Source organism: Aethina tumida, chromosome 1 (genome assembly GCF_024364675.1).
Source record: "Aethina tumida isolate Nest 87 chromosome 1, icAetTumi1.1, whole genome shotgun sequence".
NCBI classification, from domain to species: Eukaryota; Metazoa; Arthropoda; class Insecta; order Coleoptera; family Nitidulidae; genus Aethina; species Aethina tumida.
Genome location: NC_065435.1, coordinates 76,205,276 through 76,232,542, shown reverse-complemented (window position 1 = coordinate 76,232,542; position 27,267 = coordinate 76,205,276). Strand labels below are relative to the sequence as shown.

At 35.3% G+C, this 27,267-nt stretch overlaps 7 protein-coding genes across 7 annotated transcripts; 3 read left to right on the top strand and 4 right to left on the bottom strand.

The window, feature by feature from the left end:
* Positions 1–281: 281 nt before the first annotated feature.
* LOC109599429 (uncharacterized) lies at positions 282–6,587 on the bottom strand. The gene is made up of 4 exons (XM_020015420.2): positions 6,493–6,587; positions 5,824–6,436; positions 5,567–5,775; positions 282–440 (listed from the first exon to the last, which is right to left on the bottom strand). The coding sequence occupies exons 1-4, from the start codon at positions 6,585–6,587 to the stop codon at positions 353–355; spliced, it is 1,005 nt and encodes a 334-aa protein (XP_019870979.2). The 3' UTR covers positions 282–352.
* A 495-nt stretch (positions 6,588–7,082) lies between these two features.
* On the top strand, positions 7,083–7,941 carry LOC109599426 (nucleoside diphosphate kinase 6). The gene is made up of 3 exons (XM_020015416.2): positions 7,083–7,391; positions 7,438–7,598; positions 7,650–7,941. The coding sequence occupies exons 1-3, from the start codon at positions 7,177–7,179 to the stop codon at positions 7,811–7,813; spliced, it is 540 nt and encodes a 179-aa protein (XP_019870975.1). The 5' UTR covers positions 7,083–7,176; the 3' UTR covers positions 7,814–7,941.
* Positions 7,942–7,967: 26 nt separating this feature from the next.
* On the bottom strand, positions 7,968–9,261 carry LOC109599425 (enkurin domain-containing protein 1). Its single transcript, XM_020015415.2, has 4 exons — positions 8,991–9,261; positions 8,525–8,935; positions 8,235–8,477; positions 7,968–8,176 (listed from the first exon to the last, which is right to left on the bottom strand). Exons 1-4 carry the CDS (start codon positions 9,028–9,030, stop codon positions 8,016–8,018), a joined length of 855 nt encoding a protein of 284 aa, XP_019870974.1. The 5' UTR covers positions 9,031–9,261; the 3' UTR covers positions 7,968–8,015.
* Positions 9,262–10,041: 780 nt separating this feature from the next.
* Positions 10,042–11,291, bottom strand: LOC109599421 (endonuclease III-like protein 1). Its single transcript, XM_020015412.2, has 4 exons — positions 10,843–11,291; positions 10,622–10,792; positions 10,414–10,573; positions 10,042–10,362 (listed from the first exon to the last, which is right to left on the bottom strand). Exons 1-4 carry the CDS (start codon positions 11,233–11,235, stop codon positions 10,097–10,099), a joined length of 990 nt encoding a protein of 329 aa, XP_019870971.2. The 5' UTR covers positions 11,236–11,291; the 3' UTR covers positions 10,042–10,096.
* An 18-nt stretch (positions 11,292–11,309) lies between these two features.
* Positions 11,310–12,575, top strand: LOC109599416 (endonuclease III-like protein 1). Its single transcript, XM_049961647.1, has 4 exons — positions 11,310–11,719; positions 11,775–11,945; positions 12,000–12,153; positions 12,206–12,575. Exons 1-4 carry the CDS (start codon positions 11,402–11,404, stop codon positions 12,445–12,447), a joined length of 885 nt encoding a protein of 294 aa, XP_049817604.1. The 5' UTR covers positions 11,310–11,401; the 3' UTR covers positions 12,448–12,575.
* Positions 12,576–12,816: 241 nt separating this feature from the next.
* On the bottom strand, positions 12,817–13,994 carry LOC109599436 (nucleolar protein 12). The gene is made up of 4 exons (XM_020015435.2): positions 13,867–13,994; positions 13,666–13,770; positions 13,372–13,546; positions 12,817–13,268 (listed from the first exon to the last, which is right to left on the bottom strand). The coding sequence occupies exons 2-4, from the start codon at positions 13,752–13,754 to the stop codon at positions 12,855–12,857; spliced, it is 678 nt and encodes a 225-aa protein (XP_019870994.2). The 5' UTR covers positions 13,755–13,770; positions 13,867–13,994; the 3' UTR covers positions 12,817–12,854.
* A 56-nt stretch (positions 13,995–14,050) lies between these two features.
* On the top strand, positions 14,051–27,004 carry LOC109599435 (TATA-binding protein-associated factor 172). The gene is made up of 15 exons (XM_020015434.2): positions 14,051–14,204; positions 14,535–14,569; positions 14,635–14,876; positions 16,107–16,414; positions 16,475–16,673; positions 16,724–16,899; positions 16,954–17,935; positions 17,989–18,201; positions 18,257–18,937; positions 20,848–21,420; positions 21,479–22,844; positions 22,898–23,110; positions 23,163–23,384; positions 25,580–25,841; positions 26,652–27,004. Exons 2-14 carry the CDS (start codon positions 14,556–14,558, stop codon positions 25,836–25,838), a joined length of 5,448 nt encoding a protein of 1,815 aa, XP_019870993.1. The 5' UTR covers positions 14,051–14,204; positions 14,535–14,555; the 3' UTR covers positions 25,839–25,841; positions 26,652–27,004.
* Positions 27,005–27,267: the final 263 nt, after the last annotated feature.

Genomic DNA, 27,267 nt, shown 5'->3' with positions numbered 1-27,267 from the left:
ATCGTTAAAATATTACGTTATTTATTGTCCGCGCATTTAAAACCCTCTCAACGATCGGATCCATTAAGATTCTTCAACGCATCCATTAATCTTTTCGTGGATGCAGTCCGATGCCAAAAATAATTCTTTCAGCGGTAGGTCCAGATATTATTTATAATTTAATCTGTAATTTTTCGCCCCATCTAGATTTAATCTGAACGGACGGAAATAAAAATTTTAAAAATAAAAACAGTAATAAATAAATAAAACTAAAAGTTTGATAAAGTTTAAGTACTCTTGTTTTATTGTTTTTTCTAATTTAACGGTTACAACAAATATCGAATCAAAATGCAGCATATAAAACATATATAATTTACGTCTTAGACTTCCGAGATTTCTTTCCTTTCTTACTTTTATCGTCCTCTACTATTTCGCTGCTGATTTCAAACTGCGTCTCGAATCTGAAAAAGAAACCATAACGAAATTAACTTATTCATTCACCCTCTAGGGTGGGAAAAATTATAAACACCGACATTAACGATCATCCCTTTTCAAATTGATCGTAAAAACCGGACGAAATTTCGTGGCATTTCCAAACATTAACTGCAACCCACCTACTAAAAAACTCACCCCCTGGGACATGATTTAGATGCAAGTGGATAATATATATAATCAGGGGTGTATTGTGTTGGACGTTAAGAAAAAACGTATAAAAATTTTAACCGATTTCGTTTACGAGTATTTTACGATTCTTAGATGCGATTTAGTTGAGTTTATGTTGCTTTGTTATATTGTTAAGGGGTGCTGGAAATTTCATTACGATGGAAAGTAATGCATTTGTCACAGTTAATGTATATTAAACAACTTGATGTTGTTTTTGATGATTGCCATCTTATAAATTTCAAACGTCACTTAAAGAGGTATTTTTTAATATTCAAACTTTCACAGTTAATCAAAATCGGAGGAATCCCGCTTTGTTTCCCACTGATTTAAGTCGTTTTTACCGTGAACAAAGACACGGGGTGACAGTTTAATACCACTCGAAAGGGCTTTTGATGAATGCTAGAGCTACTTTCGGAGACCTAGACAAAAAATCGCGTGACATAAGTGTGTACGATTGGCATTGCAGTGTCGTAAACCTCGACGAGATGCAAAGACACATTTGGCATTTTAATGAGCAAAAATCAAAACACGAATCAAATCAATCCGTTTGAATACTAATATAAAACTGCATGTGTATGTGATCGGAAATAGTTAGATTGTATTTTCGAGAGTGGAGAAACCTTGCGGCGATTTATGTCCTCCACTTGTCCGGTTATGACGGATCCTTTGCCATTTAATACGGAAAAATCCGGGCTTTTCTATTAAGGGTATAAAAGTCGATCGTGACCGGCCTTCCACCCTCTACTCATATTATGTTTTCTCCCTTGGACATATTGCTCTGTTTGAGGCATATGGATTAAGAACTGTTTTAGATGTATCACAAGTGCATGACGAACTTGAAACTTTTGCTATATTCTGTTTGATAGAATACAATGTTGAATTTCGTTCTTGTAAATCGTGTTGAAACTTAAAAGTGGCCAGAAGGAATCATTACAGACGAACAGGCAAAAAAAAAATGTTCATAAAACATCATAAGGATCTGGTCCAGCATTTGTGACAATTGAAGTAGCATTAGAAATCATAACTCGTCACCGATAAAATCTAACGACCAATAAAAACTTACACGAACCCGTAGATTATTTCCGATCACATCTCCGTCAGTTGGACGGCATAAGAAACGCGGAATTATCGAATGCACTTCTAGATGCATCTGTATTCAATTCAGGTTCTTGAGATACGTGTTCATTCGTTGGGACTTTGTTCGGATGATCAAAATCAAATGTAATTGTCGCTAAAAGTAACCTTGTTGTAAATCCTAAAATGGGTCTTTCTGCCTCCGGAGATTTACATGATTACAACTCGGATATAGATTTCTTAACGCCCCAAAACCTATGCCTACAAAAAGGCACGTTATAAATTTTTCTTGTAACCGTGAAATATGGAACAGTAATCCCCACACCCAGACAATTCCGATCCACCTTTTGCCATTTTCTCTCGGCTGCTTGATGTATTGAATCCGTTTTCGACCCCGCCGCCATTTTTTACACTTATCAGGGGGACGTTCAAAGTAATGGACTACGGAGAGGGACATTTTTTAAAACCACTGGCCAATATGTATTCGAGGGTTCGCAACCCTTGCAATAAATACAACTGGGTCTATAAATAGGGACGTTTATTTTCTGTATGAGAATAATTGTAATATCTAATGTGTTTTGTACCATCATGTAGTTATTAAAATCATTATCATCTCGCTCGTTCATCGTCGACGTTAATTATTTAAATCGAGTTTAAGTGAGGCCGTAAATTAATACGTAAGGATGCTGTATTGTATTGTTTAATGACATTAATGGTTGTATCAATTAAGCGCGTCCTGAAAAAACATCCACATACGGGACTAATTAAATTTCTGTCTTTTGCTGGTTGACACGTTGTTATCGTTGCGCCCTTATGACATATTAGCATTGCGTCTTCGGTTCCAGTTAGTTGACGAGATCCACACAAAGGGTACAACAATTGATGCATCGGGTTGTAAAAAAAGCGTCCAAAAATAAATGGCTTTTAAAAAAATGGGTCGTAAAACGCTCCCATTTCCAGATTTTATGGGACACACGCACGGATTTACGCCGATTCGTCCCAGCAGGAGAAACCCCATAAAAAGCCTACAGTGATCGAAACCCGATAAATAAAATTTATCAAAAAAACTGTGCTTCATTAGAGGTTCTTGATATCAGTTGAGTTGACAGTGCGTTCTTGAACCGAATCCATTGAAGTGCACCCTTCTTCACCTTTTATTTAAGTACCTATTAACAAACTCAAACATCGGCCTGCACAAAGACAACAGTGTTTGCCGTTCGTCCTATTTACTTTTCCAGTTACCGGTCTGTATTTTCTTTCCTCCGCATATTACGACACAGTACGATCGCAACGATAATTACAAAGATCCCAGTATAAACGGGACTGCATGGGGGAGAGTTTTCGACCTTCCGTCGATCTCAAATCTAGTTTCCGCACAGCTGAGCCCGTAAAAACGCCACGGGGTAAACTATAAAAGTCAGAGACAACGAAACAAGTTTTGCAACGACGTTTTTCAATGCACTATTAAACTGGGATGTTTTTTATTGTTACGTCGTTTTATAATATTGTAGTTTTGTAGCTATGTAATTTCGTAGATTCATTAGTTTCATATTTTCATAGTTTCATAGTTTCACAGTTTCACAGTTTCACAGTTTCACAGTTTCACAGTTTCACAGTTTCACAGTTTCACAGTTTCACAGTTTCACAGTTTCACAGTTTCACAGTTTCACAGTTTCACAGTTTCACAGTTTCACAGTTTCATAGTTTCATAGTTTCATAGTTTCATAGTTTCATAGTTTCATAGTTTCATAGTTTCATAGTTTCATAGTTTCATAGTTTCATAGTTTCACAGTTTCACAGTTTCACAGTTTCACAGTTTCACAGTTTCACAGTTTCACAGTTTCACAGTTTCACAGTTTCACAGTTTCACAGTTTCACAGTTTCATAGTTTCATAGTTTCATAGTTTCATAGTTTCATAGTTTCATAGTTTCATAGTTTCATCGTTTCATGGTTTCATAGTTTCATAGTTTCATGGTTTCATAGGTTTTTCTTCTAGTCTTTTTAGTTATATTATATAGTAGTCTAAATAAGTTTGTATCTATCAAAAATAATAGATCGTAACGATGTCATCAATTATTTTAATCTAATTGAATCGAACCGGTTAAAAAATTGTTGGATCCATTACACGATCTAAAAATAGTGGCAAACAAAATAATCCACCTACTTATTCTTATCACCAGTAACTAGATTAATATACAAGACCCGAATTAAAATACACTCGTTTTATTTTTACGTCACCAACCTTAATTCATTAATAGAGGAGCCGAAAAATTCCGTAAACAAATATAATTCGTCTTATTTAATGTGAATGTGACAATAACGAGAGTGTTCACTACGTGTAGAAACTGTGTGTTCATGCTAATAAACAAAACAAAAGTCACTAGAGCTGTGAAACTGTTCAAGGGGAGAGTTCGAGTCATCGGTTTTATGTGATTCTTTCACCGATCTCCCTTCTAGCGTTTCGATCACATGCACTCCATATTCTTTATCGCGTCTTTGTTTCTATTTATTTCCTTTTTGCTACGCGTGAGTGCGAAATGTTCGCTCGTAAAAGTCATTCGAAATGACGCACAGTAATCGCAACCAACACAAATTCACCACCCTCAATTTCGGAGGCAATTTTGTCAAAATATCAGTCGCAAATAGAACAAGCAACGTTCCAACGAGACGTAACTGGAGCCAGAAACTGTATTCAATAAAGGAAAGTCGAGCGATCTTATCTTCGGTTGACGTCGCGACGCTTCTCAGAACAGGCCGGTTTTTTCGCGCGGTATTTCGAGTTTGGCAACCGCACAACGGCCAATGCACCTGATAACACCGATTATGTCTATTTCGAGCGGTTGCTTCATTCCAAACAGGTGGAAAAGTGCCATTTTAAACTTTCAATGTAGCATCTATTAAACGTAAAAACATGCAGTTAGTTATGTGACGCACCGAAATTATTTAATGTGGACAGTTTTATCGTTCGGGGTGCGACTTGCACCCCTGCAATAATTCGCGGGGATGATTCCGTCGGATTTGCATGTATGTGTGTGTGTGTGTGTGTGTGTGTGTGAGGTCCCATCTGGTTTCCGGGACAATGAAAGTCGATTTCATTAAGCGGGGGCGTTTTATGTCCGTAGCACGGTTTTACGAGCCGCCGATAACGCGAGAGGGTTGGAATTAAGTTTTTTTACGTAGGAATACGGCCCGTTACGCCGTTTGATGGATTTACGGGGGATGAGGGTGGTCCCGTGAATTTGTCGATCGTTATTTTTGTTGCGGTGACATGAGTGACGGTCTCATTGGATTCTGTTCAAATATATTAAGTAGTATTGAAGAACATGTCAACACAGTTCATCGTCGCATAAAAAATCAACGAAACAAACAAACACACAGACAAGAACAAAACGGAACTCTGTAATATATGTCGATGTTGTGACATAACTTTGGCAATAAACCGGTCGCATAAATCCACCGAAAATGTGACTAACAACAAATGACTTTTGTTATTCAACAATGTGATACACTATTTTAGATGTTTACTACTAAAGAAAGACTATTTTTTAAATGAAATCGGTCAGTAATAATAATAAAACTAATAAAAAACATTTTGTTAAATTTGTATCTGTTCCAGCAGACTCCCAGAGTCCAAAGCAAACAACAATACGTGCCGAACGATGCGTAAAATTGCCAGGCACTTAAAATAACGCAAAATATTGCGAATTTAATCCAGCTGACCCATTTGTCGACCATACGGCAAAAATTCACCATCACGCACGCAAGTGGTGTATTTTTAATTTAGTATGGCACGTGTAAAATAAACAACAGCACACGGAAGTTATGGAGCACAAAAATAACTTTTCTTACCGAATTGGCGGAAGTCCTTCTAAAGCAATACTCTTCTTTTCGTTTTTATCTTGATCCTCTTTTTCAGTCGACAATTGAATCGGTGGCAATTTAGTCGATAGTTTCTTAGGAACCTTTTGCTGCGAAACTTCACACGTCCCTAACTTCTTCAAAGTCTTGGCAAAGTTTAAAAAGTTGTATTCACTTCCTGCAGCCTCTCTGTCCACTTGCTACAACATCCGACAATGATGAAATAAATAACAACATTGAAAACTTACCTCCAAAATTTCGTCAAGAATGTCATTAATAGTTGGATGATCAGACTGTACTTCGCTTGCAATCGAAGGAGTAGATTCCTCCTCCACCACAACTTGCGTCTGCTGTGCCAAATACTTGAACAAATCCTCCTGGTAATCCACATCCGTTGAAACCTCGGTGATCTCAACCTTGTCCAAAGATACGTCCGTTGAAGTCTCACATGTCGGATCCCTGAAACTAGGGTACGGTGGCCAAATATCAAATCTGGATCCTTCCGACAACTCTTGTTCCGAATGCAAAGTAATCGCTGTCTCCGATTTGACTGGAACTTCCAATTCTTCGGGGGGTAATTGAATGTCTTCGCGACGATGAGCCCATGTATCTGGCGGCGACGGTTCGGGTGGCAAGTCCGACGTCCACGCCAGATCTGCTTCGTAAATCGAGGGTATGTGGTGGAAGTAAAATTCCATATTCAAAAATTGGATGAAGGCGTCAAAAGTACATTCAATCACGAAGTTGTACATTTCCTTTTCCAAGTACTTGTCGTAGATGTGGTTCATAACTCGGTCCAGAATTTCTTCACGGATCGCATACGGTACCATGTCATCTTCCTCTTCATCATGAATTTGTTGTCTAAAAGATGGTGGTTAAGTTTAATAATTATCGTTTGTAGTTTTTAGAACACTTACAAGTAGCTTTCTCCTGTATATTTGTTCACGAATAATGTTTTCGATCGGGTGGCCGACAAAGCCGATTTTGATTTTCTTACAGTTAGTTCTGTCATTTGGACTAGTGAAATTATGGATTAATCACTTGTCAATTAAAGGAGAAATTCATAATTTTAGTCAGTCATATGTTCACCATCATCGAGTAAATATGTTTAATTAAATACATTAAATTATTTTAATATTAAAGTACTACTCAATATTTTAAAAGCATCTTAAAAAATACTGATAATCAATATTAAAATATTAAACTTTAATTTCTATTTATTATATTTATATTATATAAGTAAAGATTGATGCAAATATTAAATTTAATTATATTTTTAATTTGTAAAACAATAAATATCACGAGGAATCCCCAAATAATTCAAAAGACATGAGAATTGTTCGCAGAAATGCGCATGTGCAAACAATATAAAATATTTAAATTATTTGACTAACAAATATTCAATTTTATTAAAGTATATAAACGAAAATTATTTTTTTTTAACTGCTTCGTATAATATTAATATTTTTAGTTTCTGTTCAGAATTCAACTTCACACATATATATATATAACCTAAGTTAACCTAAAAAATGTCACATTAATAAATAAAAAGACAAGTGAGAAATTACAACATTTAATTAAATTTGGTACACTATTTAATTATGATGGATAGATTACAACTGACTTTGGCTATATTAAAACCACACGTGGTTAAAAACCCAATATTCGTTCAACGAATTAGAGACATAATTTTGAGTTCTGCCTTCAAAATAGTGCGCTCTAAACGCTCACAAATAACATTATCACAAGCTGAGGAATTTTACGGTGAACACAAGAAAAGATTCTTTTACAACCGCCTAATAACTATGATAACAAGGTAATATGCAACTAAGAGTCCTAATTAAACTTAAAAGATATTTTAGTGGACCTTCTGATATTTTAATTATGGCAAGACCAAATGCAATACAACACTGGAGAAATTTAATGGGACCAACACAATTCTTTAGAGCTCAATTTGAAGCACCTGAAAGTATAAGGGCACAATTTGGATTATCGGATACTAGAAATGCTACACATGGCTCAGGTTTATTGTTTCATTAACTTGATGATATTTTTTGCAATTATTTTATTTCAGATTCCCCAGAATCAGCCAGAAGAGAAATACGATTGTTTTTCAAAGATTTTGATTACGATGATTGGTTTTTAAAGGAAGAAATGCATTTTAGGGAAGAGAATGTACATTTTTTGGCTGATATTTTTGTTCACAGAATAAATAATGATGAAGAAACACCTACTTAGTAAGATTATAAATGGAGAAGACTTTATTATCAAAATGTGTTACCAAAGTTATATTATATATGAGTACCCACATTGTTACCTATTTAACAATATTTGGGTTTTTAAATAAAATACTATTTATGAATCGATTTATATCTATAATTGCAAAAATATGTCAGATTTAATCACACAATTTAATTTATTTACAAGTTAGCCTAAACAATCAATCATTTATTTTTACATATACTTTAGGTCTTTGAAATATTTTTATTCCTCCATCAATTTTCTTCAACTCCTCCTCAATCTCCATCTTCCTCTTTCTCATCCTCAAAGTATCACTTCTAACAGGCATAGCATTGAGCTCTTGAATTCTATCTGCGTAGCCTGTAACAAAATAAAAATTAATCCAACTGCAGAATTACCACCTTCAAATACATAATACTTTGTCTCAAATTCCTCAAAGTAATCTTCCTATCCTCCTCAGGCAAAAGCACGTAACCAGCAGGACATTCTTCAACATCAGTTTCAGCCTCTTCCTCCTTTTTCTCCTGCAAATATTTGGGTAGAGCTCCAGCTTCATGTGTTCCTAAATCGGGTTTCTTTTGTGGCGCCTTCACGTGTTTAGGTTTGATGTTTTTCATGTTTTCCCTGACAAAGTCTCGTCCCATTTTTGTTTCTGATAGTTCTAAAATATTCCATTATAATCTGGATAAAATGAATAATGAGTGTTACCTAAACTTTCCATGCCTTGGCTCAAAGACTCATCGCCTTGTCCGCGTTTGGGGCCGACTTTTGCCTTGGGTCTGGCGAATTTGATCACCCCAGTCTCGTACAGTTTGCCAATGTCATCACTCCTTTCAGTCTGCATAGACCTGTTGATGAACTTCTCTACTTTCCTAGTGATTGTAGATTCCTCCTGCTTGACAACGCGTTTTTTCAATGTGCTGTCATTTGAAGTAGACCTTGTCATATTTTGAGAGGATTTTTCCCTTTCCGCCCGCGACATCGATTTTCTAGGCACATTTCTGAATCGGCCCTCTTTTACTTGACGTGGTTGTGCGATCGCGGTATCATGCAAGATACCCTGCATGTGCTTTATTTGTTTAACATTTTCTTTAATGAAATTCCGTCTGTGGACAGGTCCTAAAATTATTCAATTTGAATATTTAAGTGATTATATGAGAACGGGGTGACTTACTTGGCTCTGGGAAAATGCCCCGTAAAGTTGTAGAATTCATAGCTCATTTATACGACGTTACATCAATTAATTTTTAAGAGGAAAACTATCAAACATCCGTCCCTATACAAATTGACAACAAATTTGTATTTTGAAATTGTTTGTGCAACCTGCAACATAACAGAAAAAAAAATACCACAACTCGAATTTTAAACGAAACATTATCGAGTTTTTTTATCGGCTGTCTCGAAATAATTTGTTGTATTCAAAATTTATAACCAATTTCAGTAAACGCTTGAACAAACTGGAAAAATATTGATCCATGTTTTAGTTATTTAATTTTAATTATGTTGGTACTGTAGTTCAAACAATACATATAGATGGCGCCACTAATTCCTTATATTATTTTAAATTATTTTAACTTTGTTGGAGTTATATGATAAATATTTGGTAAGTTTGTATTATAAACATATATTTATTCAAAAAGTATCAATTATACAGTTATATGGTAAATAAATATAGAAGTTGCAAATATGGCTACAAATAAATAATGCATTTAAACCAATAACTTTAAGAAATTATTTATAAAGACAAAAGGCTGTGTAATTTGAAACATTCAAAAATAATGTTTTCATATAAATTGTGATTTAGGAGAAAAATGTTTTCCCAAAAATATATTTTTAATGAACAAATTCACTTCAATAGTGAATTATAACTATTAAAAGCAATGATTTGTTCACAAGTTCTAATAATTATAAAAACTGCAATCATTTTCTTTATTACCATATATAGGTGAATAGAAATTCTAATTTTCTGTCTTTAATACATCAGGAAAATTAATTGAGCACTTTTGAATATAATGTATGTTAAAATTGGAGAAAAGTTGTATTATAGTTGTATGGAATTAAATAACTTAATTTTTTACATCTGATTGTGAGTTAGTTTGTAATTATTGTACATTAAACATTAACATTAAGTATTTTCTATTTTTCTTTTTGTAGCCACTGAAGAATATTTCATACAAGTAGATAATTTATTTAATGCTGTCTTACATTTGACAAAATAAACTTAATTATAACAAATATTTTATTAAATAAAAATTTGTTATAAACGCAAAATAAACACAACTACTTAATCTTCTTAACTTTTTTAGATCCCAATTCTCTTTTGATATAGTCTATTCCATATGGACAAAGATCATGATTTAAACAAGTGGCACATTGTGGCCTAACAGGTTGACAAACCTGCTGTCCAAACCCAACGAGTAAGTGATTTACTTCACTCCAAAATTCAAATGGTAACCAACACTCCAAAGCTTTCTGTGTTTCCCCTGGTGTTTTGGTGTTCACCCAACCCAATCTATTGGAAATTCTATGAACATGTGTGTCAACTCCTATAAATAATATATATAATGTCATAGCTGATTTCTAAGAAATATTGTTACCGATGCCTGAAATTTCCCCCCAAGCAGTTTTCATGCATAAATTGGCCATTTTTGGTCCAACTCCAGACAATTTACATAAATCCTCAACAGTTGAAGGAATATCTCCATTATATTCTTTCTTTAAAATTTCTGTTGTCTTCTTTATGTACTTCACTTTGCTCTAAAATTATCAAAATATATTTGATTCAAATAATTTGCAAACACCCACTTTCCAAAATCCAACAGGATAAATGAGTTTTCCCAATTCTTCATCAGTGGTCTCTAAAATGTTGTCAACAGTACATCCATGTTCCCTCAATCTTAACATGGCATTATATGTGACCTCATCTTTAGTTTGACTACTCAACATCAAAGCCAATAATGCCTGGTACCTCTTCACCTATAAATAATATTTTAAATAATCGTATAAATTTCAAGAAGCACACTTACCTCTGGTGAGGCTTTCTCATCAACACATCTATCACAGCCCATTGTGTCAACAGGTGCATCACAATTTTTTCGCATTTCCCTCACATTTTCCAAAACTGTTTCCCATTTATATGGTTTATTGTCATCCTGAGTCTCATATTTAATTTTGATGTGTTCACGTTTTAGTTTTGATGATGTGGGCTTAGGGTTTTCATGTGGTTCTTGTTTTATTTCAACTTTAATTGGTGATTCACTATCTTGTTTTACTTCTTGAGTTTCTTGTTTTTCTTTTGTAGTTTCTGGAATTTGTTCAGCAGCAGATATGTGTTTGGAAAGTTTCTTTCTTGTTTGCATTTTGAATTTGGACAAATCAATGTTGGCTTTACTCATTTTTAATATTTTTGGAAAAAACATAAGTTATTTAACCAGTTGTTTGTAAACAAAACCGCAGTGTAAAACAAAACATTACTAAAACTAAATATTAGTTGGTAGAACTGGCGTCCGTCACAAAGTTTGAAATCTCTGAAACGTTTCGATAAATCTGTGAAATTAATACATATACATTTGAATTTACGGTAAAATGCAACCTAATCAACCTGCAAAGAAAAAGACACGCACAGTCGTAGACAAAGAAAACAAAAACACCTCGCCCAGAAAAATGGTAAATAAGATGCAACCGAACGTTGAGCAGTCCGAAGTGCCTCCGTTCGAAGGATCCAGAAAACAAAAACCGAAGCGTGAGCACATTATAATTCAACAAGATAATGAACCAATCGGCATAAAGCCCCCTTACATGGACGAGAATTTGTTAAAAATAAAAAAAATGTGCAATTTTCCGGAACAATTGCCAGACGATGAAAAATGGGATAAATATGCTGACAAGGATGAATGTCCAGATGTAAAAATTCTTTAATATTGGGAAATTAATTAATTATTAAATTTTTCATTGTCAGGTGAAGAGATACCAGGCGCTTGTGTCGTTGATGTTGAAAAGCCACACTAAAGAACCGGTCTTGAAAGCTGCCATGGAGAGATTGTTACATCACGGATGCACCGTGGCGAAAATCTTGGAAACACCAAAGGAAAAGCTCGAGGAGCTCCTCAAACCGGTTATATTTTACAAGGTCAGTATCGAAATTTTTCTCTGTTGTTCTTCACAATTCTGTTTTTTATTCCAGATCAAAGTGGGGTACATAAAAAACACCACGGCGGTTTTAGATGCCCGATTCGGTGGAATCGTCCCTAGGAGTCTCATGGACTTGAGTGTGCTTCATGGTTTGGGTCCCAGTAAGCTACTAGATTACATGAGAACTGCTTGGTCAGCTAGCTTCGGTAAAAACACCTATCGTTTTCCTACCATTTTATAACCATTTTATTTTTGTAGAAGTGGGTCCGCATCTCCATAGGATCGCAAATAGAATAGGTTGGGTAAACACCACCACACCAGAGAAGACTCAGAAGGAGTTGAAGGAATGGCTGCCCAATGAGTTATGGACGGAAATTGACTTTGTCATGACTTGTTTCGGAGAACGAATTTGCCACACGACCAAACCCAATTGCAGCAAATGTTTAAATTACGAGTTTTGTCCGCAATTGGGAGTCGAGGATTGTGATGCCAATATCTAGACATCCTTACTAGTTTTATTATCTATTAATCTAGATATTTTTTTTTGCAGTATGCATTTTAATTTTATGTTAAGTTATGAAACACAAATGTTGTTAATTTACTAAACAATAAAGGTTTAATTTTCAATTATTAGCATTGATTTTACAAAATTTATCAGTTGACACGATTATAAATAAATCGTTAAACCAATTTTATGAGTAGTATTGTTCTTTAACTAGTCATAGAATTTAGTGAAAACTTTACAATTTAACAGTTTCAATTTTGTCTTAAACCTGAATAGTTGTAATTCAACCTGCTTAAATTTATAATATGGATTTAGTATATTTATATCTCATCTATTGCGCAAAGGTAAGAGAAACAATTTAGTATAAATTAAAAAATATTTATTAAATCATAGTCAATTTTTCTATACTTTTGGTTTACTCCTACCCCTTTTTTTAGTATTCTTCTCTCTAATCTTCATCCTTTGCTTTTTCATCTGCATTGACTTCTTTTTCTGTTTCTGCCTCTCCAATTTATTCTTCATCTGAAAGACTTTGCTTTTTTGCACGTTTTTTGTTGCCTGTTTCTTTAGGGTTCTCTTTATTTGTAACTGTGATTCGAATTTTTCTTTGACCACTTTCAGTTTCTGTTTTGATTTGGATTTAAGCTCCATACCCGGAATTTCTTCTTTATCCTCGTCTTCATTTTCTTCCTCTTGTTCATCATCTGATGATTCATATTTGGGTTGATTGGCGCCAATCCAGTTATTCTTCTTTGCTATGTCATTTGTAGAGAGTTCAACAACACTCACTGTCATATCGTCATCTTCATATTCTTCCTGTAGATAATTTTTTTAATTAATAACAACTTTTAATATTGAAATTTAAACATAACATAAAAACAGTTAAATAAAATATACGAATTTTTAATAAAATAAGTACCTTCAATAAATTTTCAACTTCTGGAATTGGTCGATGTGAGACCACTAATTTTTTATAAGATTCCTTGGCCTCCTGCTTTAGACGTTTTCTCTCTTCCTTTAATTCCTTTTCTAATTTTTCTTTAGCATATTTCTTCCTTTGTAGTTTTCTTTTGTGAAAACCAGTTAAAAATTCTCTGCAAAACAACACATCGTTAGAATAAGCATGGTTTTTTGAGGTTATGTTCGAAAAAATTTTAAAATGATAAAAAAATAAGAATTGATATGTGTAATGTTTTTGTTTTGTAATATTTACCTTCGCTTTGCTTCATCAAAGACTAAATTCACTTTGTTAAATTTATTTTTCGATTTTTTTGCTCCTCTTTTGACAGATACGTCACCCATATTTGTTTATGTTAACCTAAAAAATATCAATGCTATGACTGTGTTCATAACTTCTCTAAAATGTCGATTATAAAATTATGACAAGCACTAAATTAAAATCTAAAACACTTACAAGTGAAATTATGTGAAATTTTAGTATGACATCCTAGAATAGTCAATTAAAACTTGTTTTTAAAATATTTTATGAACAGAGACAACAAGTTGGGTTATCAACCCTTTCACACCTTATGTCAAAATTCCGACCAATCAGAAGCAATTCGCAGCATAAAGTCGGGCTCATCGTGAACATGGCAGCCAGTATAAATTTGAAACTCGAACGATGAACTTCCCTTCCGTAAAATCTGCATATAAAAACATATTTTCGTCGATTTTTATATTAAAATGTCCGAAAATCAGCATGAAACGTTATAAAATGTCGTTACAAGTGAAATAGGCAGCCGATTGAATCGTGTAAGTGCCCAAAAGTGATGGAATTGTGGTGAAATTCGGTGATAATAGGGAAAAATTTGCCCGACCGTAATCTCCATATTAGAGGAAATAGAACTGCATCGTTGGATGTGATCTGATTGGACGGGTGTCGTGCAGTCACTGTAAATCGATCAGTTCTAGGAATTAATTGATTTGCTATTGTGCAATTCGCCACAAATACGAAGTAATTAATCACGAATTGAGGTGCAACAATGAAAAAATTAGGCCAGAAATTTCACTGCATTCCATATGGACCATCCATAAACAAATTGCAACAATTTATTCTAATAGCCAACATTTCTTCCATTGCAGGTTGATAAAGCAACTATCAAAATGACTTCAAGCAGGTAAAACAACCCCAGACAGTCAAATTAAGTTGAATGCCTGTTTTTTATACATTTATTTTTTTTAGATTGGACAGGTTGTTTGTGTTGTTAGAAACTGGCAGTTCTTCAGTCACAAGGTCAGCTGCTGCCAGACAGTTAGGAGAGGTGCAACGGTTACATCCCCATGAACTTAACACTTTATTATCAAGAACTGCCACATACTTAAGGTCTCCCAGTTGGGAGACCAGGATTGCTGCTTCTGAGGCAGTTCGGGCAATTGTCAGCAATGTACCCCAGTGGAATCCCAAAGGGGTGGACACAAAAACAGGTAGAAAATTATGTAATTGGATTTGTTGTGGTTTCGTTGTTTGTTGAAATTCTAATCTGGTTTTGAATTGGTAATGTTTTGTTTGTGTTGATCAGATGTAATAAATGTTGTTTGTAGAGTTGAATTTTAATTAGTTGAGGCCATTTGTTGGAAAATCCAGTAATTTTTCATATCTGAAATTCTTGGGAACTTTATAATTAAAATTACATTTATAATGACAACATAATTTAACATTTTATCTGGCAAAATATGTTTCTTATTTAACAAATTAATTGATATAATATTTGATTAAGAATATTTCGTTTTTATTTTAAAATATAAGGAATTTTATGAATTCAATGATATTTATTGTCTGGATACATTTTCGATACGTTTCTTGTGTTATTAATGAATATTTTAAAACATTTAACCACAAATACACATCATTATTTAATGACTACTGATTGTTTGTGCAGAAAACTGCAAATAATGGCATATTTAAATTTTATTAGTATTAACAAGAGACTCAAAACTATGAAAATATAAATGTTTGTTGTAAGAATTTTGCATATAACATGAATATTTTTAATAATGAATAACAGAGTAATCGGATAAGAAACTATAACGGCAATTAATTTCTTTAGTTAATAGCCATTTGATTGAAAACAATATCTAAGACTTCGCAATTAATATTTAATTTCAAGGCTATTCTATTACCCTGTTTTTGTGTGCGTGTTTTCGAGAAAATGACGCTTTTAACCGTATATTCTAACATAATAAACAACTATTATAAAAGAACGAATCAAATTCACACCCAAAATCAGTAACTTGTTTTCGTGTCGCAATAAACCGTTAAAAAAACCCACAGACGCAGGTAATTGCGCTTAGAACATGCAAATAGGGGGCGATTTGCATTGCATATTTGTACAAGTCTGACTGCGATATTTCAGGAATGTTGGTGTAGCAACTGCTATCGGTTTTTGCCTTTGGTAATTTCTCTTATCATTGCATTTTACAATGAAATTTTATCGGATTGTTTCAAGACTTGCGTGTGACCCATGGTTATCAGTGACCAGAACTATAGTATCACAGGAAATAAGCTTAATGTCACAAGATTCGTAATTGAGGATCGGTGTCCCGACGAACGGTGCTCTGATTAAAGTTTATCGACAACATGCGTCATTACTTGACTTCAATTTAATTTTTGACACGCTTAATAGACTATCAATTAAATATTTTTTCTTGTAACAGAGGATGATGGACAGTGTCCGTCTCTCTCGGCGGTGGGTCGGCTTCGGTTCGAACAGTTTGATATGGGAAAGGTGCTGGCGAACAGCACCCATTTAATGGCGTCAGAGGGCAAGGAGTTCGACGTTGAGGAAGATTCCAGCGCAGGAGTCGACACGAAAGAACGAATGGCTAAGCAGAGACAACTTCTTAACGCTCGTCTGGGTCTCGACGTTGCTGCCAATCTTGGTTTCGACACCGCCGGCCTATTTTCCAACGAAGACTTGGTGAACACCAGTCAAGAGATGCCCGAAAAATCCACCGACAACAGAGTAATAATATAAATTACTTATTCCTATTTAAGAATATTTAATGTTGATATTTTGTAACAGAAACCAGTGAGGGATGTTATATCTAGTTCAAGTGAAGGTCTAAGCTCCCGGGAAATGAACAGGGCGAGAAGAAAGGCCAGAATGGCTATCAGTAAACAAAGATCCCGTGATCCAGCGGAAGACACAAGTAACGGTTCCGAGGAGCCGGATCGGAAGAAAATTAAGGTTGAAGTCAAGGAAGAGTACACAATTAACTGTGGTAAGTCTTAAAATTTTCTATCAGATTGAATTTATACAATGCTTCGATAGATTTAGAGGCCGGCGACGCTGGAGATTGGCCGTTAGAATGGTTCTGCGATCAGCTTAGCCAAGATTTGTTTAGTTCAGCATGGGAGGCAAGACATGGAGCTGCAACTGCTTTAAGAGAAGTGCTGACTGTTCATGGCACGGGAGCGGGGAGGGCGACATATTTACAAACTTCCCAAGTACATTGTAATTGTAATAATATATTAAAAATACTAACGATTAATGTGTTTCAGATGGAGGAGTATCACGAAATTTGGCTGGAAGACATGTCTATACGGTTGCTATGCGTTTTAGCTCTAGATCGGTTCGGTGACTTCGTTTCAGACGCGGTCGTGGCTCCGGTACGCGAAACTTGCGCTCAGGCCCTTTGCACCGTCCTCAAACTAATGAACGACACATCCTGTACGGGAGTCTTGAAAATTCTCCTTCAACTACTTGACCATCAGGAATGGGAGGCCCGCCATGGCGGTCTTTTAGGACTTAAATATTTACTGGCCGTCCGAGAAGATCTCATCGACACCTTGTTGCCGGAAGCATTTCCTTTCATACTGCAAGGTCTGTCCGATACGGTGGACGACGTAAGCGCAGTCGCCGCTTCCGCGTTGATTCCCGTTTCAGAAAAGTTGTGCCAACTAGTCCCTCACAGTGTACCCCTAGTCATTGACAAGCTCTGGGACTTGCTGACCGAACAAGACGAACTCGCAGCCGCCTGCAACAGTTTCATGGGTCTCTTGGCGGCCATCCTCAGTCTCCCCCAAGCTCAAACCATCATCCCGCCTCAACCGCTTAACGAAGTCGTACCAAGACTGTGGCCGTTCCTCAGCCACAACACCTCATCAGTCAGAAGGGCCACGTTGCAAACGTTGGGCACGTTGTCGGAAAGGCCGCCACAAGGTGGTCACATAATGTGGGACGCTCAGTTGCTCCAAGACGCTTTGAGGCACGTCTATCAGCGTGTGTTGGTTGAACCGAACGGAGACGTTCGCAATTATGCGGAGAAAGTGTGGCAGCATCTGGTCGAGAATTCCGGACTTGTTGAGTTGTTGCATGCCGCCTGTCCGTGCGTTAAGGTTTGGCTTTCGTTGAGCATGCACTCTACTAGGTCGCCACTGGACCCCAACCTTCTCATAGTTGCTAAATCGCCTAAGAAGAAGAGTACCATTGAAGGGCTCAACAATTTTGATTCTGAGGTGTCGCCAAAGTGGTACATTGGAGGTAATTACGATTATACTACCGCTGTTTAGTTCAAACATTTATTTTTAATTTAGGTAGCGAAACCACACCGATGGCGGTGAGAGAAAATAACGCCGTGCAGGTCCGGTGTATGACTGCTAGGATGCTGGGACTATTGTCTTGTTATATTATTAAACCAGCCCCCGGGATTGACTACAGCACTGGCATAGATAAACCTATAGAATGTTACGAAAAAGTATTACTAGTCCATTTAAATACGAATTCGGCGCTCCAACGGATGATGACAGGTATATTATACTTTCTTAATTGTTTTAAACGCCAATTCTAATAATCATTTTAAAGGATTGGTTATATCCGAATGGGCGCGTCAAGACGCAGAGCCCAAAGATTGCCCACCCAACTTGGGACAACGTTTGAACGCGTGCCTAAATGATTGTGTCTATTTCGACGAAATCGCCGTAAGCTTCACGCGTTTGGCCCAAGAAACCCGTGACTTTTTAGCCACACTTAAACACTACAAGGTCCCAGTCACCACTGAGACGGAAAACGTGCTAACCCTGCAAAATATACAAGAACTTACTGGCACAAGCACACGTGATATTTTGTTCAAATGCAAAATTAAGACCAAAGTTCAGGAGAGTTTGGAGGAACGTAGGAAAAGCATCCAGAACTGTGTATCATACACAAGTAGTGAACAACTCAAATTGAGCATCAGCGCTTTGGCTGCCTTGTCAGGTGCCATTGTTATGTTTAAGTGCTTACCTGAAAAACTCACACCAGTGGTTAAACCTTTAATGGAATCTGTAAAGAGAGAAGCCGATGAAAATTTGCAGAAAATATCGGCGAAACATTTAGCTTGTCTTTTAGAACAATGTAGAGGCAGAAATCCGTGTCCGAACGACAAGATTATAGCGAATTTATCCATGTTTCTAAGGTGTGATCCTGAATTTACGCCCATTATTGCCAGACCCACTTCTGGACATAGCAACAACGCGGGAGGGATTGAAATTGATAATTACAATGGTAAATAGTGTTTTAATTAGAAACTAAATTTTACTTTAAAAGTATCGCATTCAAATCTTAACTGTTAGTTAATTATGCAAATTGCCGTTGAATATCGACTAGTATGAAATTTAACAATACATGTATAATTAAAAAAATGGGCAGTATTTTTATCCAGTTATAGCTACTAAAAATGGTAAACATGGCGACATGTTCTATAGTTGTCTCATATTTGTTAGTGTTTTACACTATCAACATGGGTGCTGCATTTTAAACCAAATAATGATATTAATAATAATGATAGTTGAACTAAAAATTGAGACGTCAGATATGTTTTAAATTTTTATTTTTGAAATTTTGATGTTAAAATGGTAATAAGTATTGAATTTAGACAATATATCAGTTTTTTATTCTTTGTAAAACAACATTGTAACAAAAAACTGCACGTTTTAAATTTATATGTCTAAATTGTCAAAATTATTTTAGTTTTGATAGTTTTTTAAGCGAGTTTTAATTCACGAAAAATAACTTTTATTCATTTTTTATTTTTCATTTGATTTCGTTTTGTTTACTGTTAAAGGAAATAAAGGCCATGGGACGATAAAAATACCGAATGGGCCCCAGAAAGGTATCGGGCTCATAATTGTAGGGAACTTTGATGCTGCAAGTTTCAGATCTTTATATGTTACCGTTTTAGAATAAGTCAAAAAATACTGAAAATCAGTAAAAATTGTTATTCTCAGCACCTTGTGAATCGATTGATCTAAATTCCGGATATGTTTTGGTGCATGAAGGTAGCTTCTGGGAAAAAAAATTTGAGCTATATCTCTTCATAATAACCTTAAAAAAACAAGGTTATTTTCTTAATTTTGGTTTTTAACTATGTTACGATAACGATAAAAATATGAAACTAATTTTTTTGAATTCCTCATTCAATTTTCCATGAAATTATGAGCTTCGGAAATATTTTAAAATGGTACGTCATATTGAAAAACAAAATAATCGGTTTTTTGTTCAAAAATCGACTTCTTTTTATGATTTAACTGATGATAAAATTCAGAAGTTTTGCGATTACTGTACTAGTGAAAACAACAGAATAAAATAGGAACAGTCATATAAAAATGATGAACTCTAGTAATTATTATTAACTTTATTTTTAACTATAATGATTAAATCAGTATAAAATACTATTGTTTATATAATTCAACTACGTTTTAGAGAATTAGTAGAAGGTTCTGTATTTTATCATTTCAAGAGTTAAATCCATAAAAAGAAATAGATTTTTAATTTTTTTCAATGTGACGTGCCGTTATAAAAAATTCCCGAAGCTCATAATTTCATGGAAAATTGAATAAGGAATTCAAATGAAAAAATAGTTTTATATTTTTATCATTATCGTAACATGGTTAAAAATGAAAATTAAGAAAATAACCTCTTTTTAAGGTTCTTATGAACAGATATAGCTGTATCCTAGAAGCTACCATGATGCACCAAAACATATCCGGTATTTAGGTTCATAGACTCACAAGGTGTTAAGAACAACAATTTTTACTGATTTTCAGTATTTTTTGATTTATTCAGAAACGGTAACTGATAAAGATCTGAAACTTACAACATCGAGGTATCTTATGAGTACCAACATTTCCTGAACTTATGAGCCCGATACCTTTCTGGGGCTGATTCGGTATTTTTATTGTCCCATGGTCTTTGTACTTTTGAAAAGAGTTATTGGTTAAACAGTTCCCTATTTTTATAATTATATAATAATGAGATATTTTACTTTTTTTACAAAAAGTGTTGTAATATATTTTATCTAATACTGTTTCACAAAACAAATATAAAACATTTAAATACTACAAATAATAAGAGAAAATTATAAATTGATCAAAATGGTGTTGGTCCACTTTCCATTCTTATACCTCCAATTACAGGAATCGTAACGCTGTTTAACCAGCAAGTGAGGGCGGAAAAAGCAGCATTCAGAAGATTGAACAGCACAGGACGCGGACCAGGTAGACCGCCTACCACCGACATACCACTCGAAGACATGTTCCGCGAAGAAGATGAGACCCAAAAGAGGAACCATATCCAACGTCGTGGTGCCTCTCTCACACTCTCCGAAATAACGCGTCATTTCGGCGCCGATCTGCCTGTCAAATTGCCCAAATTGTGGGAAATGATGATCGGTCCCCTGATGGAAACCGTCACCGAAGGTAACTTCGATCCCGCCGAACTGAAGGACAAGGACGAACTGGCAGAAAATCTGGTATGGTCGTTGGTTGTATTGGAGGTGGTCAGTTCCAGTTTGCACGAAAGTCTACTGCCGGAATTGATGGAGAAGGTGTTGGTGAGGCTGTGCGTCCTACTCTCGCATCCATACAGAGCTGTGCGGCACCTGACGGCCAGGTGTTTGGCATCTTTTTCTAAACTCGACTCCGTTAGAGTTATGGAATTGGTCGTCAGTCATGTGCTGCCAAAACTGGGAGCTACCGACTGTGATATAGGTGAACAATTGATTTTGTTTATTTAAATTTTGTAATAAAAATTTAAATTTATTTGTAGATCGTCAGGGGGCGGTCGAGGCAGTCACATGTATAGTAGACGCCCTCCAGTTGGATATCATACCCTTCGTTGTACTTCTAGTAGTGCCACTTCTTGGACGTATGTCCGATCAGAACATGCTTGTACGTTTAATGAGTACTCACAGCTTCGCTAATCTAGTCCAATTAATGCCGCTCGATGGAGGCGTGCCCGAACCACCTGCCATGAAAAATAGTCTGTTGAACGCACGCCGTGACAAAGAGAGGGAATTTTTACAGCAGTTATTAACTCCTTCTTCTATCCCAGATTATCAAGTGCCAGTGCCGATAGCAGCCGAACTAAGAAGTTACCAACAAGCGGGCGTTAACTGGTTAGCGTTCCTTAACAAGTACAAATTGCACGGCATTCTGTGCGACGATATGGGTCTCGGTAAAACGTTGCAAAGCATCTGCATATTGGCCGGTGATCAATATAACAGAGATCAAAAGTATAAAGAAACCAAATCACCGGATTGCGCTCCACTGCCGTCACTTGTTGTTTGTCCTCCAACTCTCATAGGGCACTGGGTTTATGAGGTACAAAAGTTCCTGTCACACAAATACCTGAAGCCACTACAGTACAATGGATCGCCCAACGAAAGGGAACGTTTGCGTTCTAAATTCAAACGTCATAATCTCATCGTCGCATCCTACGACATTGTTCGCAAAGACATCGCGTTCTTCTCCAAAATCCGTTGGAACTATGTAATTCTAGATGAAGGGCACATCATAAAAAATGGTAAAACGCGGACCAGCATGGCCATCAAGGATCTGATGGCGAACCACAGATTGATTCTGAGCGGTACCCCGATTCAAAATAACGTGCTGGAGTTGTGGAGTCTGTTCGATTTTCTCATGCCGGGATTTCTGGGTACCGAGAAACAATTCACCGCTCGATACTCGCGACCGATTTTAGCCAGTCGTGATCCCAAATGCTCGCCCAAGGAACAAGAGGCGGGAGCGTTGGCGATGGAAGCGTTGCACCGACAAGTGTTGCCGTTCCTGTTGAGGCGAATGAAAGAGGACGTGCTCGACGATCTGCCGCCGAAGATCACGCAAGACTACTACTGCGAACTGAGCCCGTTGCAAGAGCAACTGTACGAGGATTTCTCGAAATCGCAGGCCCACCAGACTTTACAAGAAAGCATCTCCTCCGGCGCCACTGCCAGTTCTATTCAAGGAAATACGCACATTTTCCAGGCGTTGCGTTACTTGCAGAACGTGTGCAATCATCCCAAGCTGGTGTTGAGCACCTCCCATCCGCAGTACCAGAAAATTATCGAAAAGCTGCAGCAGAACAATGCACGTTTAGAAGATATAGATCACGCTGCCAAATTGCCAGCATTAAAGTACGTATTTTTTTAATGGTTTGTGTATTTATGTTAATTTTGACATGTTACAGGCAACTGTTGCAAGACTGTGGAATAGGCGTGACTTCAGAGGCGCAAACATCTGAAATCGTAATTAACGAGCATAGAGCTTTGGTGTTTTGTCAGTTGAAAGGAATGTTGGATATCATCGAGAATGATTTGTTCAAGAAACACATGCCGAGCGTCACCTATTTGAGGTTGGATGGTTCGATTCCGCCCAGTCAACGTCATTCCTTCGTTACACGGTAAAAATTTTATTTTTACTTATTCGTCGTAATTAAATTTATGATGTTACAGATTTAATAATGATCCATCGATTGACGTGCTCTTATTGACCACACAAGTAGGCGGTTTGGGTTTGAATTTAACTGGTGCGGACACTGTGATATTCGTAGAGCACGACTGGAATCCGATGAAAGATTTACAAGCGATGGACAGGGCGCATCGTATTGGACAAAGAAAAGTCGTCAATGTGTACAGATTGATCACCAGAGGCACACTTGAAGAAAAAATCATGGGGTAAATAACTCAGTCTTTTATATATAGTAGTAACTCCGATAATTCTTCCTTTGTTATCATTGAATACACTGACTTGACATTCTCATGCTGCCATAATCTAGGGAAATATTTGTTGACAAATATTACTATGTATAGTAGTAAAAAGGTAAATTGAAATATGTAATTTTTTTAATCTCCAACGTTTAGAGTAATTTTTAATCAAAGAACAATACATGAAAAGATGATCACTAAATAACTTCCGGATACGTATAATAATTTATTTTTTATTATAAATACTAAAGTTCTTTTAAATTATATATTGATAATATAAGTAACAATTCTAATGTTACATGTTTGATAAAAGTCTTAAGTCATATAATTTTTAAGGATATAACTTTTAATAATTAAGTTATCTAAATAAGTTTTCACTATTAAATGGGGCACATTTGTCCACAATTTATCCTTCCCCATAATATTACAGAATAAAGTTACATTTCCTTCATTCTCATTCAATACGTCACGTAACTCTCACATGGTATCATACTCAAGAGAAATATACACTTATGGATACATAGATATTTACTATAAACTATAATTGCCATAAATATGATAGCTTAATAATATATATTAAAATATCCACTGTGTAGTTGGTTAATATAATTTATTTAAAAAATACGCAGATTTTCTATTTTTCGTTGGACAAGATTAAGCAATTTTTTACTTTCTTGTTTCGTCTGATTACTTTCTTTTTTCGTCGATTATTTATCAGCGGTCTTTTGCTTACTATATTTATTTAATAATGGGTCGGAAGCAAACTTATCATACGTTGTAAGAAAAATTATAATTCAGAGTGGGAGAAATAAGTAGAGATTGCTAAAAGATTATGGTTAAATAAGTTGATCGTTTCTTATATTATTTAAAAAAATATTGGACTTTGAAGAAAACCGATATCTGGATAATTCCATCTTTTTTCATCAATTCATTCTTATCCTCAATTTTAATCACAGCCCAACTGGAAAAAATGGGACATTCCAAAATTGGTACAAGCTTTGTGCGAAAAATGTTACGACATATGATCTAATTCACTGCAATTCAAGGAGCTTGGAGAAAATTGATATGCCCCATATTGTCAATTAAATTTTTTTGCTGCATTATTGCTATATTTATGTGCCACTCAATTCTGAAAAATACATGTAACATTTTATGGAGTATATGAAAAAATATTAGTTTTTAGGATAAAACATAAAACATTAGTTAATCAAAATTATTTTAACCTTTTATATTGTTGTCATTGTTATGACAATGACAATGACCACTACTGTGTGCCATGTATGAATAGTAGAGAAAAAACATAAACATAGAACGTAATAGTAATACAACATTTTAACAATGAGAGATTTTATTTTTGCTCTTCAATTAGAATAATAAGAAACAAATAATTGGAAATCAAAAATTTTAATGTAACATGTATAACTAAATTCATAATTTTTATGGACAAAATAATATATAATAAACAAGTTACTTCATTAAGTAAGTAAATTATACTTTTTGTCCTATAAAATACATGTTAGGATTTACTTACCAACTTTTAACTTCTAAAAAATTAATAGGAAAAAATATTTTGAAATAACTGAATACAAATAATCACAAATTTTAAATAATCGGATATGCAGAATGCCATTGGTATTATATTGCAACAAATGTGTTATCAAAATATATTTTAATAAAAGATGTAATCTTCTTTATAAATTAAAACAAAATTACAGCAACATCAAAACTTTTAAACCTGTGCTAAAACTAGTGTCCAAGACATCGTAGCTGTAAGAACAGTTTCATGCAACTTTCTTCTGATGGTAGACAGACTTACAATAAATCCAACGCCTACACGAAGCCTGGATATAGAGAATGTGCGATTTCGTCTAGCAAAAATAATCAGAAAATGATCCTGTCCTCTGGTCTGGTAAATTAAAAATAAAATGTTGAACACATCCTCAAAATTATATTTACCGTCTAGGGCTGCAAATATTCAAGTAATATTACTGGTCAAAATACAACATTTTACAAATATTTGAAGTCTATGTAATTTATTTTGTATTTTTTCAGTATAATATTTGTTTACAAGTATATGTTGAATATGGTGCAAGATGAAATTTTATATTGTACTTTGTGGTTCTTACTTTGATTCATCCAATTAAACTACTTCTGGTTGATTACAGATTGCAAAAGTTTAAAGTCCAGACAGCGAACACAGTGATTAGCGGTGAGAATAGTCACATCGACACAATGGGAACGGACCAGCTGCTCGATCTGTTCCAACACAAGCCAGGGGCGAACGGCACCGGTGACGGACAGGGATCGAGATCAGGGACTGGGAGTGGCGTGAAGGCGATACTCGAATCGTTACCCGAGCTCTGGGACCAAAACCAGTACGACAACGAGTACGATCTTCGCAATTTCATGGCAAAACTCAAGTGAATGGTAAGTCATATTTTATTAACGATTACGCTCGTCCCAGTTTCTTTCAAAGAACACTGGCAATTTTCGCCTCTTTTGACCAACGAATCGTTTTTATGTACAGTTTGTTAAATTATTCACGAAGTTTTGAACAAAAACGAGCCGAAGCGTGTGGTTTTCATGTGGACAAACACGTCGGCTTTGATGACCGTCGGAGAAAATGATCCGGACGGAAAATTGGGTCACCAACCACACTATGTGCGATATTGAAATTTATTACGGAATCGTTCCAGTTTCTCGCGGCGAGATTCTTTTCAGCGCAATATATGAAATCACTGCTCTTCCTCTTTATTAGTGTCTTGGCAAAAAATGAGGACATTTCGTCTTGTTAAGATTTATTTCATTGTTTTTGATTTAATCACGGTACATACGTTAAGTTAGCCTTGGGAGATTGGATTTACGTCAGGGGAGTTAGAAATTACGCCATCCTTGACCCGGATTCGTTGTCAAAAAACTCCGGTGGGAAACTTCCAGTTTCCGGAACGCGTAAACAAATTGGAAATCAGGTCGCCGCTGGTAGGGAACAAATTCGGCCCGGTTTGACCGGGAAATTGGGTTAACGGGACGAGACCTTGACACGCACGTACGATCGATTGTCCCGGTTTTGTGTTACAGGTGTGGAATATTATTAGGGTTGTCCGGGTGAAATGATTTCAGTTTCCGTTCTTATTTGATTTGAGGAGATTTTAAGTACTTTTTCCAATTGTAAATATTCACTACTTATTACGTTATTAAAATAGTTCGTTTTATTTTACAAATTGTATTTAATTTCAGGTTATCTTTGAAAATGAAAGCAATAAGGAGAATCCGTCAAACGTGGGAGTGTCTAACATAAGTGAAACTACCAAAGAATATTTATATTTAGTTACGTTTTTCTGTGTTGTACCTTAAATAAGTAATTTATTAATTTAATGCAAAAGTGAATTCTAGTTATATTTGGTAGTTTAACGATAAAATCATTATTCATTTCATATTTAATTTATATCTCATTTAGGATTAAATAAAATTATATTATTTTTTCTTTTCTCTGAAATACAATAAATTGTATTTTATATATTGTTCTTAAAGACTATTTTATGCGATAGTAGTATAAACCATGTATTGTAGCAATAAATGTTTTCAGAATATTTAAACTTTTTTACTTACCTTCACAATTCAAAAGATAACAATTTTTTTATATATGGCTTTTTAGGATGTATAATGTAACAGAAACCACTTGTGACATATTTTATTTCACCGTTCCATAAATTAAAAAATAATACAATTTTATCTTTTAGTGTATGATACCTGAGTTCAAAAACAATAAATTAGCTTCCACAGTCGCCAGATCGAAATCCTGTAGATTTTTTCTTGTTGTACCAACAAGAAGAATTGTGGATCAGTACGGCAT

Bases quoted from the DNA above. Each gene is read 5' to 3' on its own strand.
- LOC109599426 (XM_020015416.2), top strand. From the start codon at position 7,177: ATGATGGATAGATTACAACTGACTTTGGCTATATTAAAACCACACGTG. The intron at 7,392-7,437 runs GTAATATGCAAC...AAGATATTTTAG, and splicing joins CTAATAACTATGATAACAAG to TGGACCTTCTGATATTTTAA. The intron at 7,599-7,649 runs GTTTATTGTTTC...ATTTTATTTCAG, and splicing joins AAATGCTACACATGGCTCAG to ATTCCCCAGAATCAGCCAGA.
- LOC109599436 (XM_020015435.2), bottom strand. From the start codon at position 13,754: ATGGGTGACGTATCTGTCAAAAGAGGAGCAAAAAAATCGAAAAATAAA. The intron at 13,547-13,665 runs GTAAATATTACA...GTTGTTTTGCAG, and splicing joins TTTGATGAAGCAAAGCGAAG to AGAATTTTTAACTGGTTTTC. The intron at 13,269-13,371 runs GTACTTATTTTA...AATTATCTACAG, and splicing joins AAGTTGAAAATTTATTGAAG to GAAGAATATGAAGATGACGA.
- LOC109599435 (XM_020015434.2), top strand. The intron at 14,877-16,106 runs GTAGAAAATTAT...TTCTTGTAACAG, and splicing joins AGGGGTGGACACAAAAACAG to AGGATGATGGACAGTGTCCG. The intron at 16,674-16,723 runs GTAAGTCTTAAA...ATGCTTCGATAG, and splicing joins AGAGTACACAATTAACTGTG to ATTTAGAGGCCGGCGACGCT.
- LOC109599429 (XM_020015420.2), bottom strand. From the start codon at position 6,587: ATGACAGAACTAACTGTAAGAAAATCAAAATCGGCTTTGTCGGCCACC. The intron at 6,437-6,492 runs GTAAGTGTTCTA...ACCATCTTTTAG, and splicing joins TATACAGGAGAAAGCTACTT to ACAACAAATTCATGATGAAG. The intron at 441-5,566 runs GTAAGAAAAGTT...TTTCTTTTTCAG, and splicing joins GAAGGACTTCCGCCAATTCG to ATTCGAGACGCAGTTTGAAA.
- LOC109599416 (XM_049961647.1), top strand. From the start codon at position 11,402: ATGCAACCTAATCAACCTGCAAAGAAAAAGACACGCACAGTCGTAGAC. The intron at 11,946-11,999 runs GTCAGTATCGAA...TTTTTATTCCAG, and splicing joins AACCGGTTATATTTTACAAG to ATCAAAGTGGGGTACATAAA. The intron at 12,154-12,205 runs GTAAAAACACCT...TTATTTTTGTAG, and splicing joins TGCTTGGTCAGCTAGCTTCG to AAGTGGGTCCGCATCTCCAT.
- LOC109599421 (XM_020015412.2), bottom strand. From the start codon at position 11,235: ATGTTTTTTCCAAAAATATTAAAAATGAGTAAAGCCAACATTGATTTG. The intron at 10,574-10,621 runs GTGGGTGTTTGC...TGATAATTTTAG, and splicing joins ATCCTGTTGGATTTTGGAAA to AGCAAAGTGAAGTACATAAA. The intron at 10,363-10,413 runs GTAACAATATTT...TATTATTTATAG, and splicing joins GGGGGAAATTTCAGGCATCG to GAGTTGACACACATGTTCAT.
- LOC109599425 (XM_020015415.2), bottom strand. From the start codon at position 9,030: ATGAATTCTACAACTTTACGGGGCATTTTCCCAGAGCCAA. The intron at 8,936-8,990 runs GTAAGTCACCCC...GAATAATTTTAG, and splicing joins GGGCATTTTCCCAGAGCCAA to GACCTGTCCACAGACGGAAT. The intron at 8,478-8,524 runs GTAACACTCATT...GGAATATTTTAG, and splicing joins CCAAGGCATGGAAAGTTTAG to AACTATCAGAAACAAAAATG.